This window comes from Manacus vitellinus, unplaced genomic scaffold, assembly GCF_001715985.3.
Source record: "Manacus vitellinus isolate BGI_N305 unplaced genomic scaffold, ASM171598v3 scaffold_22_pilon, whole genome shotgun sequence".
Classification (NCBI taxonomy): Eukaryota; Metazoa; Chordata; class Aves; order Passeriformes; family Pipridae; genus Manacus; species Manacus vitellinus.
Genome location: NW_021939632.1, coordinates 7,561,607 through 7,583,856, shown reverse-complemented (window position 1 = coordinate 7,583,856; position 22,250 = coordinate 7,561,607). Strand labels below are relative to the sequence as shown.

General features: G+C 43.9%; 1 protein-coding gene across 10 annotated transcripts in view; it reads left to right on the top strand.

Annotated features, from left to right (window-relative positions):
* Nucleotides 1-5,760, top strand: part of BIN1 (bridging integrator 1) — a 91,759-nt gene extending 85,999 nt beyond the window's left edge. For 6 of the 10 annotated variants that reach the window (XM_018072556.2, XM_029959860.1, XM_018072559.2 and 3 more), the window contains one exon: nt 170-5,760. In XM_018072556.2, coding sequence (XP_017928045.1) covers nt 170-277 — 108 coding nt within the window. In that variant the 3' untranslated portion in view covers nt 278-5,760. The remainder of the gene's footprint in view (nt 1-169) is intronic. The other 4 variants (XM_008922921.2, XM_018072560.2, XM_029959861.1 and 1 more) reach the window with 1 other exon arrangement.
* Nucleotides 5,761-22,250: the final 16,490 nt, after the last annotated feature.

The window sequence follows — 22,250 nt, the reverse complement described above, 5'->3', positions numbered from 1 at the left end:
GGGAACAAATGCATTTTTTCCTTCTTCCCCATACTCCTCCTGGATTGTCTCCAAGCCAAATACAAGCATGGCTTTGATAATGCCTTGACACCTCCTTGACCTGCACTCTGTAACAAAAATCCCTGCTCACATCTATCCCTTAGCACCTGATTTCTGTCTTCTCCTCCAGGATGAAGGATGGCTGATGGGTGTGAAGGAGTCTGACTGGATCCAGCATAAGGAACTTGACCAATGCCGAGGGGTTTTCCCAGAGAATTTCACAGAACGGGTGCAGTGAAAGCTCAAGCCCACCACCTGCATTTCTGCTGGAAGAAAGCAAGTTTTCTGATAGATAATTGAAAAAGAACAACAGAAGGAAAAGAAGAGAGAATTTTAAAGGATCAGAAGCCTGAAAAAAGTCAGCTTAAAGGGTGTGTTCTTCTCAAAGGGCAAGGTTTCAGAAGTAAATTGAAATTCAAAGTGTTATTGAAATATACACATATTAATAATAATAAGGCAATTCAGATACCCTCTTTCCCCTTTGGTTTAAACAGCATTTGAATTCAAAGGACTGATGCAGAAGCAACTCAGTGTGGTTCTCTAAATACTGCATTGACTGAATTGGTGAGATGTCAGCCTGATCCCTGGAAAGGCAGTATTTGTCTAACAGCTTGAGAGTAGAAGGTGCATTTGCTCTTGGCTGGGTTAATCTGTTTTGTCTTGAAGGTGACTTGCATGGCAACCATAAAAATTCAGCCTTCCCTACATGTTCAACCTACAGTAGGCCAGACTTTCTGTTATGCTGTTGAAAAAAATACTTAGTGTATAGTGTTCACCAATACAATGTATGTGTGTGCGTGTATTTTATTTTCTTCCTTTAAAGACAATGTTACACAAACTGTGATTTTCGTACATGTAAAGATAGAAGAAACTACATGGAAAGGGCATGAAGAAGGTGAAATGTGTGAAGCTGTGCTCAGTCCAAAGTTCTTTCAAATGCAGACACTTAAATTCTCACAGTAGTGTTAGCCTGTGAAATCCTAAGGGGAATGGACAAATTCAAGAAGAGAAGCAAGGAAAAACAAACATGCTATTTGGATGTCTGTGAAATTTAGGAGAGGGAAACCTCTGGCCCTCCCCCCCAACCCTATAGGTGATTTCAGAAAAGCTTAGATTCATGTAGATGGAAGATAGCTCTAAAATGTACTGGTTAGAAAATTTGCTTTTAAAGAAAGAGATAAGGGAAGAATTATTTTTTTTCCTGTAAGAATATCTCAGAAAAAACACCGAGTTAAAAACAACTTGCTTTCTGTGTTTTTCATTGGCATTGTTTTTTGTGGAATTGTATTACTTATTTTCCTTTGAAGAGTTCTGTAAGTGAAATATCATTAGATCAGCTTTCTCCAGTGCTGTGCTGATGATCAAGTTAACCTCTATAAAAACTGGACTCTTGAAATGCTCGTTTAAAATGGCTGCGTGACTTCAGGATGTTTTAATGCATTAGAAAGGAAGGCACGAATATCAAAGTGTCAGTGTCAAGGAGACACTCCGCAGTCTAATACTGATGCTGAGTCCTTTCCTCTACCTTTCCTTTGCTTCTGTTTGTTTTTGAGTTTTGTTTTTTGAGTTTAGACAAGCAGATGACAAGGCTATTTCTAAGTGCATATTACACTTGTTAAAATAAGCCGGTCTGACTCTCCAAGACTCTAAAGTCCCACAAAGGTACTTTAAACTTTACTTGAATACTGATGCAGCTGGCAAGCAAGTCAGGTTATTTTAATTTTTTATGGCTTCCCCTCTTGCCCCAAGATTGTTTTGCCCTGAGGGATTTTTAACAGTGAGGTTACCTCCTGCTGCAAAGGGACAGGATTACTCTGAAATTATCTTTTGAACTGTTAGGAGTTGGCTTTTGTCAAAGCTGCACAAAATGCTGACAAAGACTGCTGAAAAGCCCACCTTTTCCAGTCTGGGTTACTCATAGAACAACAGAAAAAACATTGTAGGACAAAAATTGTGTTTTTTAAAAACAATTAGTTCAGAGGGACTGATCTGATTTTGATTAGCATATATATTCTTATAAATGCATGAATTTTTGGAGTTCCTTCTGCTTTCAGTTTGAAAGAAGATCCATGCTAGCTATTTACAGCAATTAATAGATATCAAATCTGTTCTACATACCCAAATCCCGTCTCCTTTTTTCTTTTTTTTTTTTTTTTTTTACTAAATGTGCAGGAATTCATTTTACATCACTGTTAGAAAGCCCAATCATATTTAGGAGTAACTTCTCACAATACGGAAGGACTGGACTCCACAAGTTGTAGTATGGTGAGCTGTTACTTTAGAATACTGCCCTGTTTGATATATATATTTTTTTTTCATCAGGATTGTCTTTATTATTACTCTTTTTTTTCCAAAATATCTATTTTTATGCATTGTGACTCCCATTACTCCTTTGAAGATTATTCATATAAAATATACATTTAAATATTCATAGAAATATATATATATTAAAAAGCGGGTTGATCCAATTAACATAATGCTGTCAGCTTAAAATGTTTATTTTTATGCAAAACCTGTGGATAATAGCTTTCGATTTTTTAAAAGAAAGACAAGATTCTAAGTACCAGAGCTGTGATTTTCGTCTTGTAGTAAGTGTTCTAGACCATTTAGAAAGCTGTGCTGATACCTAATTTATTGTGGGTTTTTTTAGCTGTTGTTGTTGTCCTCTGCTGTGTTTAAACCAGATGACTGTCCCAACAAAGATCCTTGTAAGGCCTTTTCATTTTACTGAGCTTGCAAAGTAACTATCCAGTACTGTATTGTCCCTGCAGAAGTGGTAGCACTCTGCAAAAAAGGGATGTTGTTTTCAGGTCACAAGTGATGCTCCAATATTGCCAGTGGGGAGGGTGTTGTGCCTCTCTCCATTTGCTTCCCCCAACCCAAAAACCCCAAGCCCCAAACTCCCTTGTTTAGAGCAGGTTAGGGTGGGTTACCTGGATCTTGCATTGCTCACAGATAAGTGGTGTCAGCACATCTCAGTCAGATTCTGAAAATGCAGGATCAGACCCACAGTTTATAAATTGCCTTATGTGAGAGTAGGATGACATAGCAGTAAGCTTGTAGATGGCAATGTTTCTTGGAACCAGGAGATCTATCTCCTGAGTCATGTTCAGCCTCCTGTAAACGGCCATGACTCCTCCCATTTTCAGTATTTTTGCATCTCCTAAATACCTTGATTCTGGTTGGTATTACCTGATGAAATGAATTTCCCATCTTCTTTGGCTTAGGTCTGATTCAAATAGAAAGAGGGACAAGTGAACTCCCAAGTAGGCTGTGCCCACAGTGGTTTTTCAGTTTGCGGGCTGAACTGAAAAATCTGAGGAAAAAAGTTGTAAGGGTGGCCTGAGACAATTTTTTTCCCCATTTTCTCAGTGGAATGAAAAAGGGAAAAATTAAAACAAACAAGCAAATCCTTTCATGCCAAAATGAAACGTTCATTTCTAAGGTTGCATGTTGTGTCTTGGGCTGTAACAAATTGCTTTGAAGCAAAAATGTGAAACCTGTTCTGAAAATGCTGAAAGAAAATGTTTTAATGTTAGTAGTCTTTTTACCTTTGCCTTTCTTCTTAATTTGATGACTGATTACAGTTAATCCTGAACTGTATTTTTTGCGAATACATTATCCACTGAAGAGAACCCAAAGAAGCCTATTGCCCAGTTCTGCTCCACTGACAGGCACACTGGATACATTTCAGGGAATACCTGGTATCTGGCCCAGCAAAGCTGCTGTTTCCCCATTTAATAATCTTCCACTTGATTGTTTTACTGGGTGAACAATAAAAGCATCTCTCATCCCATGCCATTGACTGGTTTTGTAGCCTGGCTTAGAAAAACACTCTTGCTCTGGTCTTAGTTTGGTCACAGATTTATGACTATAGATTTATGAAACTACTCCAGTTTGAGCCTAATCCTATTGTGCAGTGGGAATTATCATTTGCCCAACTGATAAGAAAGAAATAAGGCATTGCTTTTTCTCCCTTTTTCTGTCTTAGCAGTGTCAGTAGTATATCTTTATTAGATAGAATTAAGGAAGGTCCCAGGATAAAGATGAATGTGGTGTTCCAGGTGAGACTCCTGCATATGCTGCTGTTTTCCATGGGCATTCCTCAGCTGTCTGTTTTTATCACCTTTGTGTTTCTTGGCTGTGAAGGTGATGCAGTAAAAGGGGTTGTGCAGGTTCATTCCAGCTACTCAGAGCTGGTGTTACTTTGTATGATTTGTTTGCCACAGTCCTTGAAGCTTTGTTCACAATTGCAGAACCCTTTCCTGCCCCACTATCCAAAGACTGTGGCCAAGGCAGACACGCCCAAGTCAAAGGGGAGGTGAAGCAGGAGTGAGGGCTCCATATTCTGCCTGGAATTGGGATGTCAGCTCAATTGAGTTTTGCAGCAGTCTCGGAGGCAAAAGGCCCAAGGCTAAGGAAATGCTGGGAGAGGATGGAGAGATGATCCATTATCTTTTTCATTTTGGATTGATGTGCTGACTGCCTCACCTCTTAGTTCCAGGAAAGTTCAGAAACTCTTTATTTAGGGCTAAGAACAAAATACAAATACAGATGTGCATGGTCAATATGATAACAATTGCCCTTCACCTGCCAAGGGCACTGAGTTTAGAGTTTCCTCTTTCCTGCTTTGTGTTAGACACACTGAATGCTCTGCTAGTGTTGAAAATGTATTGGGTGCTGTGCAGTCAATGCCCCAAAACAGGGAATGTTCTTTGGTGGAGGATGCAGAGGTGTCTCTCAGCCCTTTCTAGGAAGACCTACAGATCTTCCACAGACAAGCCTGTGTACATCTAACACAGTAGCCTCTGATTTCAGTAGCCTGTGTGTTTTTATCATCTGGCCTCACTCTCCAGCTCCTCCCACTTCCCAGCCTCTCCCATGCTCTTTGAGGATGATGGCAGCATAGGGCATGTCCCATCAGCAAAAAGTGCAAAGCTAGAAGATGCACAGATGTGTCCGCAGCAAACCCTATGCCCTAATGCAGCTTTATAGTGCTGATATCAGGAAAACAAGCAACAGCTTTTTGTCTCTGGGCTGCCAAAAGGGAAGCTATTCCTTGCCACCCGGGTACTGGTGCAGACACCTCTCTGCATGCATGCTCTGGTTCAGACATTTCTGCATAGCAGACTCCTGATGGAAAGGGTCCCTGTGGTCCCCAGAGGTGGATTGTACCACCAGTCTTCATGAAGCATCAGGTCTGTAGCTGATGCATGAGGTCTGAGAATTAGAAGGTCCTTTTGGAAATTTTGCTTGTGAAACTAAACGGACAAGCTACAGCTGTGAAGACTGGTCTGTATGAGCTTGTGCTTTGATGTGTCCTATGGCTATAATTCCTTCACCTGTTTTTGCAGCATATTCTGCTAATCCTGACCCTAGTCTGCGTTTCATGTAGAAGGTCCCTACTTGAAACTTGCCAGATGTAGTCCTGGGCTTATTGCTTCTCTTTAACTGAATTAAATGGGAACTACTTTTGCAATGTATTAGCAATCTCTTTTCCTTCTGTTTATTCAGTATCTGAGTTTAATCACAATGACCTGAGAAATGTTTGGGGGTTGAGTGTTTTTTTTTATTATTTTAATTTTTGTTTTGTTTAAACAAAGCTGAACAATTCCCATTGTATTCAGAGCTGTGATGCCCAGTTCCAGTGACAAGTGCTAGATGAATTTGTCCCATCTTGTTTCTTGGCGATGTTCAGAAATATAATTTGTGTCATCCTAAGTCCTGCGTCCGTTTCTCTCTCTCTTATTTTTCCCTACCTTTATGTTAAGAAGCCGAAAAAATTCAGGAATTTTTCTCCTCAAAGAGGTGAGTAGCTTCAAAGTGGTTTGGTGTCCAGGCACCTTTAACACTGGGAGTTCTTACAAACACATGGGATGGAGAGGGCAATGCTAGTCCTTCCCTGAATGACAATTACAGTACAATAAACTCTTCTAGTAGCCATCTTTGTTCCAGTTGATTGTGAGGACCAGACACCAAACAAATGCAGCGTAGAGAAGGATTTGAGATCTTTGCTTTTTAATAGCTACTAACCCCTAAATAATGTGACCTTCATTCTCTAAGGCAAGTCTGTTGTGAATATGACACCACAAGGGCACTCTACCCCATCTGGCCAAACTTCTCCCAGTTCCCTCTGGCCTGTTGCCACACCTGATCTCTGTTCCCAGGCTGGCTTTGGGATCTGCTCTCTAATGGAGTAGAAAGGGAGTGTTGCTGCCCTTTCACTACAGTGATCTGGGACTTAAGAGGGACAGGATTAGAGAGGTTCACAGTTCATAGCTGGCTGTTTGGGGCCCATTCTAGACGGGCTTGGCATAGCTGCACATGGGACGTTGTGTGTAAATAGCAAGTTCTGGCCAAAGGCTAGACTAGGATCTGATGGAAATCAGTGCCAGTTAGCATTTTGATTAATGGACTGCCAGAGTCCGCTTTAGCTTTAGCATGCAGGTGCTCAAGCCTCAGAGCCAGCACAGGGAGCTGACCAGGCTGTGCTCACATCATTCCTTCACTTAGTGCCTTTTACCCTCTCACCTCTATATCACTGGAATGGACCTGAATCAAGTCTTGTGGCAGAGGGGAAGAGGCAGGCTGTGCCACTGAAGCTATCACTGCAGTTGGTGACTCGGGCTCTGCCTTAGCGTGGCATGATGACTCCTAGAAGGCTGAGCCAGGCCAGCTCTGCTACAGCTGGAAGCTTGCAGGGCAAGAGCGAGACCGGGAGGCATGGAGGCTCTGTGCATGCCTTCTGTTTGCCCTTCCTCATACAGTTTCATTCCCATCACCCAGAAATACAAAGGAAACAGGGGAAGGGAGAAGATGGCCGGCCAAGGGGAAGCAGTGAACAGTTCATTGTCAGCCACCTCTGCTCAGCTGCATAATTCATTCCCAGTGATGTTTTCTTGCTCCAAACAAGCAGCACTTGGTCTCATTGGCTGTGTGCAGGCTGTGGCCTCATAAACCCTGGCAGCACATCTGGAACAGCATTAGGTTCATGGTTCCCTGGGTCCAGCCTTGAAAACCCTCACCACATTGAGGGAAGAACAGGAACACAGCTGGAGAAGGAAGTCTCTAAGATGGAGAATACACATGTGGCACCAGGTGAGGCCAGGGTGCTTGGGAGCAGGCAAGGTGGAAGCCAGGGCATTATGTGCTGTAGAGGACTGGTGGTGACTGGTGTCAGTCGCTCCATGACATCCCCACATGAAGGGAGTGGTTGGGTAGCAGGGCTGTCCTTCAGTGGCAGCCTGTGCCACCTGGGAAGACACTGTGGTGGGGAGTTTGAGCCCAAGTAGAGCTAGGAGTCATTCTGCAACCCTGGGGAGGAGATGGGAGTTTGGGGCAGCTCTTGGCAATTTCTCCAGTTTGCTGGGTGGGTGAAGCCGATACCCTCAGCAGAGCAGGATTGCTGCTTCAGCAGGTGGAGGAGCCTCTGCTGCCCGTCTGCTATGCGGCCCAATCCACAGAGCCATTAATAATGGTGCTGGAACAGGAATTCAGCAAATGCCCATGATTAATTAGCTCATCACAAGCAGTTAATGGCCAGCCTGCTCCCCTTGGCCCCGTGGTGCAGTTAATGGAGTAGGCATCACTTCTCACCGTGCAAGGCGCAGCCCCCTGCCAGGAGCAATGGGCAGAATCTGTGAGCTGTTCTGATGTACTGCTTGTAGGTGTTTGGTGAGATCGCTTTTTCTGGGGAATAGATGGGGGAATAGATCTGTAAGGGGACTTATTAGTTATCGGAGTCAGGTAGCCAACTGTCTGGCAGGGGCCCAATCTAATATCAGCTTTCCTTTTCCTAACACTGGTGGTAACTCACTTCTTGTCTGCATTTTGAAATGTTCCCTTTTACTGAGGCTGACTTCTCCATATGTACTCTGCTTGTCTCAGCACTTATTCATGAATTAATATATAGAAATTTAGGTACCATCTATGCTGCATCAGGCATGGGGGGATGACAGAGCCATGCAGTAAGGAGGACATGCAAGCAAGGCTGCTTTTTGAAATCCAAGTGAAGAGGAAGCAATCCACTCCAGAGGTGACCCTGCCCGGGAGGGGATTGAGCTCCACCAAGTGCAGGTCATCACCTCTGTCCCAGCTGCTTTGCGATAAGGTAGGAGAAAGTAAAGCTCTAGCAGGAGTGCAACATATTAAAATTAAATTGCACAAGTTCACATTGTTTGAGCAGCGTGACACAGCCCAAAGTATGAAATTAATGTGATAGTACTAGGACTGCTGCTGTGCTAGTAAGAAGTGCAAGCCTGTTGTTCTGTATCCCAAAGGGGATCCTGTTCCCCTTTAGGGCACATTCTGTAACTGTCACAATGTTCGCTACTGTAGCAGAAGTCAAGCATATTCAGTAACTCCTGTGCCACACACTGTAATTCAGAGACCCCTGAGAACCTCCTGGAGTGACTTCCCCTCTCTAATGTCCAGGATTGCCTCTGTACATCTCTATTAAAGGCTTCCAGGAGAGACATGACTATTGATTTTGCACAAAGTGCAGTATTTGCTGTAGAAGGTGATGTTGTGGTTAGGTGTGAGCTGGCCACATGGAGGCACTCGAGGCTTCTGTGAGCGCCTTACCTCAGTACAAAACATCCCTAATGTCTGAAAAACACCTTCCGTATGCCAGACTTCTGCCTGGCCCCTCTGAGGAAATCTGAGGAAAGCTCAAACTGAGAGCATCCGTGCTGGGAACAGGGTGTGTTAGTGGCTGGGCCATGGCTTTGCACTTGATGATCACATTAACCAGAGATGCTTTCAGCCCTCTAAGAACTTTCCCTATAATGCACACCAGAGGGTGGCTTTGCTCCTCTGTGACAAGTGACCACCTTCCTAAATCCTCAGCAAGTTTCACCTGGAGCCATCGTGTGAAGTGTCATGTTTGTCTTCTGCCTCCTAAGTCCTCTTTCCTGTGGGAGGCACAGGAAGGCCATGGGTCCTGCCCCACAGAGGTGGTGATGTACCAGATCAGGGATACGGGCATTTGATTTGCTTTGCTCTACTCTATCTGGCAGCTCCCAGCATTGCTCACTGTGTTTCAGGCATTCTGCTGTGTCTGAGGAATTGTTGCTCTTTCCCGTATGATACAGATGTTTTTGCAGGACTGTAAATTACTCCCATCCAGTAACTCTTTTATGAAGCACTTTTTCTCCATATGGTGAAGAAAAATGCCATTGAAGTTGGTAATTAAATGTTTACTGTTAAGTACTTTATATATTACATACTATAGATCATTCCATCCGTTAAACAATCCATTTAACTTCCTTCAACAGCATTATTGTCTATTATTAGGTTAATCAGCATTCACATCCTGTAACTCTGCATTTCTATCTAATTAGCCTTTCTTTCTTACTTCATATTTCTATTTAATTAAGCTGAGCATCAGAGCTGAATTCCCTGTGCTCAGCACTAGCAGAGGACTTGATCCTTTCAGTGCTTGGAGGGTGGAGGGGCACCGAATTTTAAGCAGTTTCCTTAGATATCTGCTAAGGTTTTCTTCCTGGAGTCAGTCCCCTCTTAACTCCTGAGAAATTTTTTGTCCACATAAGAAGCTGTAGGTTTGTCACCTTCTCGATTATCTCAGGTTATGGAAGAGCTCCCCTGTGTGTGATGGCTGCAGCTGGTGTAAGTGTGCTGCAATGATTGCGTGGAGCATCCAGCCACCACACATGGTATGTGTTGGATAGGGAGCTCCTTTACTTCATGACTGGAAGGGCAGGGAGTTTGGGTTGTAACGATCACCAGCTGGGAATAGCTGATATCTTACCTGACCAGGGCACAAAAGTACATGCTGGTGGTCTTCCACTTGCTCCCAGGCTCTAGCTGTGAGTGACGGCTGGTGGGACAGGACACAGCACCTGTCTGTGCATGGGGGCTGTCAATGTGCACCAGTTTTATGTGTAATTCTCCAGGCCCCATTTGATAAACCTTTGCAGAGTTGCTCTGAGTTTGATCTCTGGAGGGATGCACTTGTAAGTGGTGTGCCAGTGAGCTGGTGGCTCTGACCCATGGAATGGGGTGGGTATGAGGTGGCTCTGATACTGTGCACTGAAGTGCGTGAGGCTGGTCTGGGTCTGAGCGCTGCTCTGACACTGTGGCTCATATCATGCTTGCTGATAACGTGCTCTTTTGGCATAAACATTTGCTCTGTTCTTTCAATTCCTGAGCCCTAGGGTCTGCTACAGGAGGCTGTCAATTATAATCTCTCCCCATCAATGTTTTTGGGGATACCCAAGGTGCCCAATGTGACAGCATCACTGAAAAATGGATTAAATAGCAGATAGGGAACACCTTGCTTGTCACCACTTAGCAACCAAGCTGCAATGGCTTTGAGGAATTGTCTGGGCCCTTCCAGAGTCCCTGAACAGCTCTTTTTGCTAGTACCAGTCCAGAGCAATCAGCAAATTGAGTTCTTTTTATTAACTTTAAAAGAAGACATTAGCCTCAGCTAGGAGAATAAAACCAATTTATGAGGCAATTAGCTCTGCAAAAACATTTCAGTCTCCCCAGAGCAGCCATCTGAGGAGCATCTTATTCCAGCTGCACAGCTTCTTCCAGCCTTGGGTTTAGAGCACACTCCATTTATCATAAATAATAATAACGTATAAACAAATGGTTTCCTGATGAGTGTGTGACAGCCAGGAAGGTCTTCTCTGCCTGAAACTAGACTATATTGTTGGTTTCCTCCTTTCAGGTGCCATTCTTGTGGCCTGTTACTTGATTGTGATTCATTTTGATGCTCAAGCTCTTTATAAGCAGTATATGCTGGAAATTTGGGGGGAAAAAAAGAGGGGGTTCTCCTCTGCCATTATTGTCCTAATACAATAAATTTTGTGTGAATAAGGTGGTGCAGGAAGGAATGTGGATTTGAGTTGACACAGAAGTTTGATTTGCTACTTGTGGGTTAGCCTGCAACTTCCAAATTTACCTTAAAAGCAAATTGAGATAAAAAGTTAAAATTGAGTTTCAATGAGCTGATGCACAATATTGTTCTACCAATCACAGAACTCCTATTTTCTGTATTTTCCTGTTTCAGCTTTTCCATTTTTATTATACACAGTGAAAGTGAAAACTAGACAACAAAACCACTAGAACATAACGTTTTTACTACAAATATTCTACAAAACTTTACAATTCTGTTAATTCAACATCTTTTTTGATGTAAGGTGGTGCAGCTGGAGGAGTGCTGACCAGCTTTGTTTGCCTTATAAACAGAGCACTCCTCAGAAGAGCCCTGGGTTTGCACCATTTTTATCTCCAACAGCAGGAGGGAATCCTGTGGATCTTAGTGTGTGTTAGGAAACTCAAGAGGAAAAAAAGTGCAATTGCTGCGATAGTATTAAAAATATCCAGAAAAAGAAAGTGCTAAACTCCAAGCTTTTCAATATGAATCAGTATGCCCAAAAGACAGTTTTTTCTGGAGACTTTTCGGGTGTGTACTCTCTGTGCCTCTGTTTCCCTCTGATCCTTGTTTCTGAATCTCAAGAAGGATGTACCCAGCCCTGAAATACAATAGTCCTCATATTTAATAGGCTAAAGAGCATGAAAGGACAAGGGAAGACAGATGAAAGGCAATGTTTAGAGTCACAACCAGTGACACCTTTAGATTAAAGATCTTACAGGACCCCTACCTCAGGCATGCTGGCTGCAAGCCCTGGAGAGGTGAGCTGCTTGGAAGAAGGCTGTGTGAGGAACCCAGCTCACTCCAGACTTTTGCAGCAACTTCTTATACATTTACCAGTTGTGGATTTGCCTCATGCTCCACACTGCAGATTAAGTGTGGGATTTACAGCCACTCAGAAGTGCTCCTATCAGTAGCTTGACCAGCCCAAATCTATTAGAGGCTTTGAAGGAATTTTTTCTTCTTTATTTTTTAAAATCCTCTCCTGCTCCACTTATTTCTCCATCGTAGAGTTAAAAGTCTGGTTAGCATCTACTTTGGAATAGTTCTGCCTTTAAATTTTGATGACTCTATGAGTCCATCCAAGGCTTTTAAAAAGCTTTTAATTCTAAGCTTTGGGGATTTTACACAGCTGTTTAAATCTGTAATAACTTTTCTTCATTCCCACTTGAACTTTCTACTGTTCTGTTGCTCTTTAACTCCTATAAGGCCTCATTTAGGTTCTGTCAAAGTACTTGCACCGGGAGATGAACGGTTCTTCCTATGCCCCCTTTTTATTAATGTGTAGGTTTAGAAATGATGCTGCCACTGAAGGGATTAAGCATAGCCTGAAGTAGACACAACCTCCTAAAGTGTTAGCTGTCATGGCTGCATCATTCTGTATAGAGCCTGTAGCAACTGGACTGCATCCTCTCTGTGTGTGTAGTAGACCACGTATGTATAGCACTGAAGTCATTCCTGCCTCTGCCCTCCCCAGGCCTGTGCCCTTTATTGTTTATCCAAGCAGTTTTCACATCTTAGTCTGTATGACCAGGGATATGGATGCTTCAACAAGCCATTGTTGGCCTTAAAGGAAGGACTGGGCTCAGCCTAGTTTTTGAAACTGAGGGGTTGGTTTTGTGGTCAGGGCTGGTGCCAACCATCACACTTGCTTGAGCAGAAAGATCTCGAGCTGCAGAAAACAAAACTGGGCTCTCCATGGCTAAAGGTGAAGCGACTTTTTGGCACAACAATAGCGAAGAGAGCAATGTTTCAGCAGCAATTCTCTGCAGGACAGGTAGCCAGGGCAAGCCTTTGAGACAGCACTGCTGCTGACACCCATGGAATATCACACAGCAACAGCACTCCTAAAGCACGTCTACTTCACCTGTCTTCAGGTGTGAGATAGTCACTAGGCAGTTGCTTGAGTGGAGAAAAAGGGAAAAATAAGGAAAGAAAACGGGAGTAAAAAGTGAATAAATACATTGTGTTGTAGTTGGAAACTGTTATCTGTTATCTGTGTTATTACATGCATCAGCTTTGATAGGCTGCTTAGTCATCTTATGGCCAAATACTCCTGTGATGATGTACAAAAGCTGTCCCACTTTGATATTCACTCATACAAATGTAGGCACTGCTGTAGTGGAAGCAGCTGTCAGCTGGATAATTGCATGGGGGCTGCTGGTTTTCCGTGTTGATTATGAAAGAATTCAGACATTCTAGTGGGAGACTACAGTGTCATGTTGGGGCTGGATTTTCTAAGGAGTCGAGGTGCTGTAAGATTCAGATAAATGCTTGTGGGGACTGACTGAGAAGCCTCTGTGCCTAAATCTTACTCAAATCATGGGTGTTTTTGTGTCAGAACTGCCAAGATTCTTCTGAGAAGTCCCATTTTTAAGAATAAACATTAGTAACATACTCGTGTCATGGAGAGCTGGCAGTTACAAAAATACCCAATGCCGAAGTAGAGTAAACAAGATAAATATATAATTTTATGTCCTTTCCATTGATAAAGGATTGCCTCTGAAATACTAGAGATCATCTCTAAGGAAGAGTAGATGGGTCAGGAAAGGAAGTTCAGCTGAAACAGGCTTCAAGAGAGCTGGCTTTGGTCTTTGTCCTGCCCCAGACTTGCTGCATAATCACAGGAGGTTATGGAGTCCTAGGCTCTTAAGAACACAGCAACTGAGGCTGGATTAGAGGTTTCTCACCCCATGTCCTCCTTAGTCCCTGAGCAGGTTTTGATGGCCACTGTATCCAATTTTCATCAGAAACTACTAGCATATTTGTCTCCTTTAGATATTCAGATAAAATAAGATTTTCTGTCACATCTTTTCCATTGCCCTCATCTGCAGGCAGAAGCTCAGCCCATACCTGAGCAGGCAGCAACCTGAGGAGCTGTTTTGCATGTGAAAAACAGTGCCCTGAAAGGCCACATACCTGCATAAGAGCCCTGTGTAGGAAGTGGCCCCGTGGTGTGTTTCACCAGCGCATTCAGGGGTCGTGTCCCAAAGTGGATGTGGCATTCCCTATGCTGGCACCTTCTGTTGTGAGTGCCTGCTGTGGGCTGAGAGTGACGGTTGTTCTCTCTCTGCTCATTGGTGATGGGCATAGTCAGGGGCTTCCTGTGGGATGAGACGGGCTGCTTCTCCTCTCCAAAAGTAATATTATTCATGTTTCTCAGCAGGAAACTGTTACAAAAGCCTGGTATTATGCTAGGCTAGCATAATATGTCTCCTAGGCGTTGATTTTCCTTTTGGAATGGTCTGGAACGAACACATCTCTCTTGTAAAAGCCATTGCAGAAATGATATATTGTCTTTCAGTGTTACCAAAGACAGCACTGTGCGACTTTGCTTCTTCAGATTCAAGGTTACAGGGCAGCAGACCACTTTCAGCTGTCAGACATGGAGAACAAACAGTGCCCTCCTCTTCTGGCTTCTTTCAGACTTAATTCTTCCTTATGACATTCAGGTCTTGTTCTCTTGCTACAACCAAAGTCATGGCTGGCTCCTGAGCTGGGCTTTGACAGAGGTGAGTCTTTGCTTGCAAACCATTCCTTTACAGCTCTTGTAGGACTTGTCGCTACGGCATTTTGGGCTTTTGATATGACCCTGCTGCTGCCACCATGCAGCGGTTGCCTTCCTTTAGCAGAAACATCTCAAGCAGACCTCAGCTCTGCAGTGTCTCAGCCTGGCTCTGCATCTGGGGGGAAAAAAGTTGGAGCAGGAGGGAGACTGTGGAGCCCCAGCAAGAGGTAAGCTCCTTGCATGCAGCCTCATGCTGTGGCTGCAAACTGTCTTGCAAGTGTCACTGGTCCATGGGATGGGATGGAGGAAAGCTAACAGGCCTCATCTCAGCTGGAGAAAAGAGTTTTGTAATTAGGATAAAGCCTTACATCTGCCAGAGTTGTAATTTCTTTCCTACTTTTTTACTACGGGGAAGTGAGTTGTGTTGCCCACTCCTCAGAGGATAAAAGTTCTGTTGTCTGAGGCTGGATTGCACCCAGTGGTGTGGTCCAGCCGTCGGATGGAGAAGGGCAGAGCGTAATGACAGCTGGGCAGGCTTTTCATCAGAAAATAGAAGGCAAGGCCAACTTTTCTGATGAGAAACTGGGGAGTGTGTTGCAGTCATTAGCACAGACTTTAAAAGAACCAGCAGTGCCCTGTGTTTTCAAGTCTAGTCAGTAGCACTTAATAGCCCTGGATCTCTGCAAAACTCCCTCAGCCTGTTTGCAGTCACTCCCAGCAGTGAGACTGGTAGATTTATATGATTTTACAGGGGTACAAAAGACTTGCTTTGAAGCACAGCACCGTTTCCCCTTAATGGACTCTGTGACAAAGCAAATTTTGGTGGTGTAAAAGTGCCTGGGCTGCTGGACCAAAGTACTCCATTTGCAACACCCCGTGGTGAGTGAAAGCCACAGGATTGGTTATAACCATACTGAAAGGTTGTGAAAGCACTGATCACACCAGGCACTTATAAAAGCCAGATTTATAGCACTGACCTGTGCATTATAAAGAATATAATTATTTTTGCTCCTAAATTCAGCCTAATGTTAAAGAGTCAGTGTGGTGAGTGTTGCACAGGATGTTGCAGACAGGGTATCTCCATGAACCCTTCACGGAACCGCTGTGTTACTGACACGCTTGTGCAAGGGCTTATTTCTTCCTTCCAGGTGGCTCAGCTCCTGTGAGGAGGCAAAACAGTCCCCGTGAAGTGGCCAGGTCCCTTGGGAGCAGCATGACCTCTCAGCCATGGGGGAAGTTGCAGGAGGCAGGTTGTGAACAGGGAAAAATGCTTGATGGGTGGCCCTGGTAAAAGAGGAATAGCACACTGTGGAAAGAGAGAAGAAATCTTACAGTCAGAGTTGAGGCAGCCACAGTTTGCAGGTAAACACCCAGGTACAGGCCTTTATGTCACAGTGCCAAGCAAAGTCTCTGTCCCTTAAACACTTGGTATTGCATCTGTTGTGTTTGAACTGCAGAATTTCTCCCATTGATGAAGGTTGGGAGGCTCAGCAATGGGTGTGTCACAGAGAATCTGGATTGATGAACTGGTGTTATAGCTGACACCTGGCAGGCTTTTATCTACAGATCACAGATATGGGTGCCATGCCTGGTTAACATATTACTTGGACTTTAGGAATAAGATACATCTATTCCACTTTGGTAGCTTATTACAGAAGGTGCCTACAGCTAAGCTGGCTGTCCAGTGCCCAGGAGGGGAGAAGAAAAGCACCTATAGGTTACAGTACATTTTATCTGGTGGTAGATGCCAGATGTAGACCAGACAAAGCTGTCCCTGTCGACCAAAGAGGAATCAAGCCAGCTAGTTCAGGTACAGACAACATTGGCAAGTGGGCCTGGGTTAGTGTGGGGAGCTGAATTGCACCACGTGTGGATAGGAATGGTTTGAGTTTTCTCAGGAGCCTGAAGGGGGATTGAAATTTCCTATGCTCAGATGACACCTCCACACTCTCTTAAGTGCATGCATTGCCACAGAGCAGGAAAACAGTCGTGCTACTTTTGTGGACAAATGACCAAAGCAGAAGTTAGATAGACATCTGGATCAACGTCATGTCTATCCAGATATAAGCCAATTTAGACCCATTCTCCGTTCAGCCCTGTGGGGGCTTTTCTTCATCATTGAAGAAAAGTGGCTTCTAATACTCCAGTTTACAGTCCAGCCACCTGATATAAGACCAACACTTGTTGATATTGAGATGAAAACTCATTTTAAGACCCACATGAGTGATCAGCCATACACCAGTACCCTCAGAAGGCAGAGGATCAGCCTGGATGCTGGATTTGTGTCATTGGGATGACTTTGAATGAGTGTGATTATGAATAGAGGGGTATCATCCATGCTCAGGTCTCTGAAACAACCCAGTCTACAGATGCAGATGTCTGAGAGCCTGCAAACTGTGAGTAGCCAGGCTGGGAGCATTGAGTACACCCGCACTGCTGCAAGGACACGGGGTCTAGAGTCTCATTCCTGGGGTCCCACACAATCTATGGCTTCTGGGATGTAACCCAAAAGTGATGCAGAGAGGAAAGGATCTTGTTGAAGCCAGAAGCAGTCTGAGAGCTTGCTTCATGGCTACGGGAGCTGCTACCTGAACCAGTCAACACAAAGATCTTGTTGCCTTATGCAGCTAAACTTCTTGCTCTGCCTTGCTGGTGTGCACATCCACAGGAGCAGCTCAGGGTGGCAGTGCTGCCCCATGGTTTGGAGCGTTCTGTGCACTGATTTAATTTCCTTGCTGACACACAGGGAGTTGTATTCCCAGAAGGAGCATCTAGGGTTTCATAGGAAAAAGCCCACAGATGCAAACTGCAGAAATCTGTGTCCTGCCATGCTGGGTTTAATTAAGGGCACACTGAAAAAGTCACTGTTTGGTAACACCTCTTTCTCTTCAGTCATGCTGTGTTGGAATTTAAGTGGCTTTATGGCAAGACTGAGTTTGGGTTCACATCTGGCAATATTAAATCACTGCCCTGAAGGAAAAGAAGGTTATTTCAAATTTCTCTGTTTTTCTGAATTTCAAGTCACTAGATGTGCCAAGCACACATTTCTGCTACAAGTGGTAGCAATGAAAAATGTGCAACCTCTGTAGGAAGCATCAGAAAGGAACAATATAAAATGCCATGCCATTGATCGTTAGCACTGTCTAGTCCCAAAGGAAAGTGTAGCCTTTGAATGACAGCACTTTGTCTGGACATCATCTGGTTGAGAGGTAGCAGTGGCACACGTGTCTGAAACACCTTGTGGTGTGCTAGTTGCTGTTTAATTTTTGCTCTCAGCACTGACCTGTCTCCTGGGGATGATTGACAGAGTTTTATGTGTTTGAGAAACTTCAAGCAACTGATATATGGATGTAAAATCTGCCTACTAAATATATTTCATTTATTTTCCTATGCAATTTGTCATCCGTGAAATCTATTTATTTCATATAATCTACCTACCTAATTAGATAAAGTTATATAAATAGATATTAATACAAAGGAATATTACATTTTTTCCTAGGTATGTCTACTTTATCCACCCAAAAATCATTGTTCAGCTTGATTTTAAGAATTTCCATTATTTTTCCTGGATATCCATTGTAGTCTGACTTAAGGTACCTAAGCTGTATTCTTTTCCCTGACAACACATCTGCTGTGTGAATGCTCTGCGCTTTTTATGTGAAACCTGTGGCCCATGTGCTTAAAAGCACGTATATTTGTCCAGAGGCTCCCAGGCAGAAATAAGGCAGCTCTCATGATGTATAAAGAGATATAGAAATACATTTATGTATCTGGATATGAATCATAAATCCACCCCCAAGACCCTGAAATTTACAGTGGTTTCCAGTCAGCCTTGTGGTGGAGAATTTCAGGAGCCCTGGTAGGAAGGTGTCCTGTCACAGGCATCCTGCTGCGTGACACGTATAAGTGAATGCATATGTATGTTGTGTGCCTCTTCTCTGCAATGCATCACTCAGGATTATCCCAGCCTTAGAGGTAACATCCCAACCTGGTACAGTGACAGATTTAAGGCCTGAAATATCCTTGAAGCTTTGCTGATTTGGGAAGCAAGTGTCTCCACTTGTTCTAGACAGCATCAGTGCTTGCCTTGACCTTTGGCAATGCCCAAGACAGCTAACTGGCTTTTGAATTATGACTTCTGCTCCTCATCCAGCTGGAGGTTTCCCTCACCATGTTTCCCTCCTTTGCCCTTGCTGTGCTTTAGTTCTGCTCCCTGCATAGTGAAATAATAACCCTGAGCCATACAGGGGTTAGTTGTGCTTATAAAACAGTGTGTCAACAGTGCTTAGGCAGAGCAGGTCATGGTGGTGGATGACCATCTCCACTTGTTTCCAGATCTGTTTTCTGTATCTCTATGGCTATGTGGAATCAAAGCTGGTGTTGCCCAAAGGGAAAGAGCTCCATCAGAAAACAGATTTGCTTTCTGGTCCTACGCTCGCTTCCCCTAGCCATAAACCACATTTTGCCAAGGCTATGGAGACTCTTTGGCTTGAACTAGAAAAAGGCAAAGCGAAAGAATAAGGAGAAGTAGCAATGTGTAAAATGGAGTCAAACACAGTTTCCCAGGATTTGCAAACTCCACAAAATCCAGGTAGAGTATTTTATTCCTCAGAGCAGGGACAGCAGTTGCTTTTTAGGAGGATGAGATATTCTGTTGACTGTCTGCAGCACAAGTCTCTGCTGTTGTGCCTCTCCTGCTGCTGTAGAAAGGCAGCACAAAGGCTCCTGCTTAGTAGATATGGCCAAGAATTTCTCGGAAGCATCAGATGTCAAATCAACATTTTCAATCTCTTCTCTCTGCCTGTGTTGCTTTTCCTTCATGTTTCTTTCACTGTTTTCCTCCTTCTAAATCCTCCCCCTCCTTCTCCCAGATCAAACCCTTTCTCTCATGGCAAACATCACTACTGCAGCAGGCAAGATGAAATACGCCTCAGTCTACCTCAATCCCAGTGCAGACAGAAACCCAAGAGAGAAGGGCAAAGAACAGCAAATAAGGAGTTTTGCAGAATGCCAATGCAGCAATGACAGTGAGAAATACAAGACAGAGCAGTTAACCACACAAGGAAATAAATGCTCCTGTGGGAAAAATCATACACTAATGCCTATTAGCTTAATAGCCCTGTGGTTTAGACAGAGGGCTGATAGACAGGGTGTCTGTGCTCTGCGTGCTGCTGTCACCTGGGAGGCTGGATGCTTGCTCTGCCCTTGGTCATCTTTACTTTCAGCTTTGCCACTTTCCAGTATAAAATGGGATCCAGTTTCTCCTGGGGCTGTCAGACACTGGCAGAGGCCAGCAACACCTGAGAGAACCCACGTTACTGGATGAAGGACTTTACCAGATGTGTGCACTCACTTGTGCAAGGGGCAGATCTCTCCCCACGTGTGGTTCCTCCTCTCCCATCTCACTCTCTGTCCAGAAGCTGGAGGTGAGTGAAGGTCTCTAGCACTTCTCTTCAGAAAGAGATTACATGCACTGTGACCAGTCCAAACCCAAAGTGTTCTGCAACTGTTTTATTGGTTGTTGGGACTTTGGGGACTGAACCTCTGAGCAAAAACGTCAAAGCAAAAAAGGAATGAAAGCAAATGGTAGAGCCAGTCCAATGGAGAGCAGGAGATAATCAGCAGCACCAGTTTACCAGGAAGGTTTATGAGGGAAGGAGAGCAAAGATTCCCTTGGAGAAAAGATAAAGAGGCAGATTATTATATACTTTACTTCATGGTCCTTCCTGAAAAAGAGCTGAGGGCATTGTTTTCTGCTTTAATATATTGTGTTAAACATTAAAGGGATGAAGGCAAGGAGCCTGAGAAGCGATGAGTTAATCTGAAAAGAAAGATTTTTTTGGCTGGGGAGTAGAGGAACTTTATTGGTTATTATTAGACTTTTCAGCTCACAATGGACAAGTCAATATATTTTCTTTTGACTGCTGCTGTTTCCTCCTTCAATTGCTAAATCCCCTCTGCCCAAAAATATCCTCCTTTGAACAAAGTCTGCTTGTACTTAGCAAATGGCCTAAGAACACTGAGCATTGAGTCAGTGGGGCACATAACTCAGTCTGAGAATTGCAGAGGCTAGATTTGAGGAGGTACTGGGTTAATAAGAAGTAAAACCTCTCTCTAGCTCTTAACACTAGGATTTGGGGCAAGAACATATCAGGTCCCAGCACCCTTGGGAAGGACGAGACCTTAGGGACGATAAATAAGGGGATGAAATTCTGTGTTATGGGTTATGAATGTTCTGGACAAGAAATTTTAAAGGAGAGTAGTTGAATGGAGGTCCTACTACTAGTGACACAAAGTATGAGACCTTTCTCACTTTTTAGCCTTCTAAGACTGCCAGGAGTTAACACAAAAGAAATTGTTGGACAGTGGGTAGATGGTGATGGTTAAGCACCCCAGGGGAAAGAGAGGTCTTTAATGACGAGGGTGTTGCCAAACACTGCAAAAGGCTTCATCAAGCCAAATATTACTATTAGTTGTTGTTAACTATTGCTTCTTACACTACTTAAGAAGGAGGGACAAGGTTCCCTATACCTGGAAACCTCTACAAGCATGGAGATGAATTTTGAGTAGACATTTATAAAAAAAGAGTGAAATTTTATACTTTTCCTCTTATGACTATGTCATGTCAGATTTACTGCAATGGCTGGCAAGAAGCTTATTAGGAAATAATACTGCTACCTCCGAGCTGGGATATTAATTTTTAATTGATTACTTCTTTCTGATGATGATGAAAGTGGAATATCAAAGATGGGTGAATAACGTCGTACGTGCCCTGGCTGTTCTGGAAGCACACACTAAGCCCCACGCTGTTCTCAAGGCTTTCCTTTCCCAGCTGGCCCAAGTAAGATGCATCAGCCTTCTCCTGCACCCACCAGCTTGTGAACATCTCCCAGTCTCTAATGCATTTATTATCACCATGTCACCATGGGTGACAGATGAGGAAGGGAGGGCAGGGGGAAGGGTTAAACCCTTTGGTTCTAGCACAAATGAATCACTGAAAGATGGTTTATGATGTTGATGAAAATGAATAGAAATCTCTGGCAGAGGAAGAAAGCAGAATTTGCATCACTCCATCATCTGAAGTGGACAACCAAAGCGTGGCACAGGACACCCAGAATAGCTAGACTTGTCTTGGAAGGGGGCTGCTATTTGCAGCTGCCACCAGAGAGGCATGACTATGAGTCCTTGGCTCCTGCCACTGCTGCTGTGCTGACAGTCCAGTGCCTTTCACTTCTGTGTGTGACTAAGATCCAGCTCTGCCATTTGAGTCTCTTCAGGCTTTCCCACAAGGTGGGTACACAAGGCTCCAACCAGCCCCCCAAAAAATGCTCCCCAAGGACTTTTCTTGGAAACAGAGCTGCTCTTTCCCCCAGGCTGTGCTCTCTGCCTGCAAAATATGTTATTCAGTGCAAAGCAAAGCATCTGAGATTAGCTCTGTTGATTAGAGTGTGGTGCCAATTAACACCAAGGTTGCACGTTCCATCCCTGTATGGGCCATTTACTTAAGAGTTAGACTCTATGATCCTTGTGGGTCCTTTCCAAAACAGTATATTCTGTGATCTGTTGCCTACACGTGGTAAGACTGAAAAGCCAACATCTGAGGATAAAATATAAAAGGAAAAAAATTGCTCCAGTTGTAACTGCTGGCTGGGAGCAGCCTGTAATCAGAGCGCCCGAGAACCAGCCAGAGAAACACCAACCCTCAGGGCCTCTCCGTGTAATGTCTCTGGCAAACCACACTTGCCAAAAATGGTCAAATGCCTTGCTTTTTAATATTCCACCTGAGGAAATGGCCCCTCT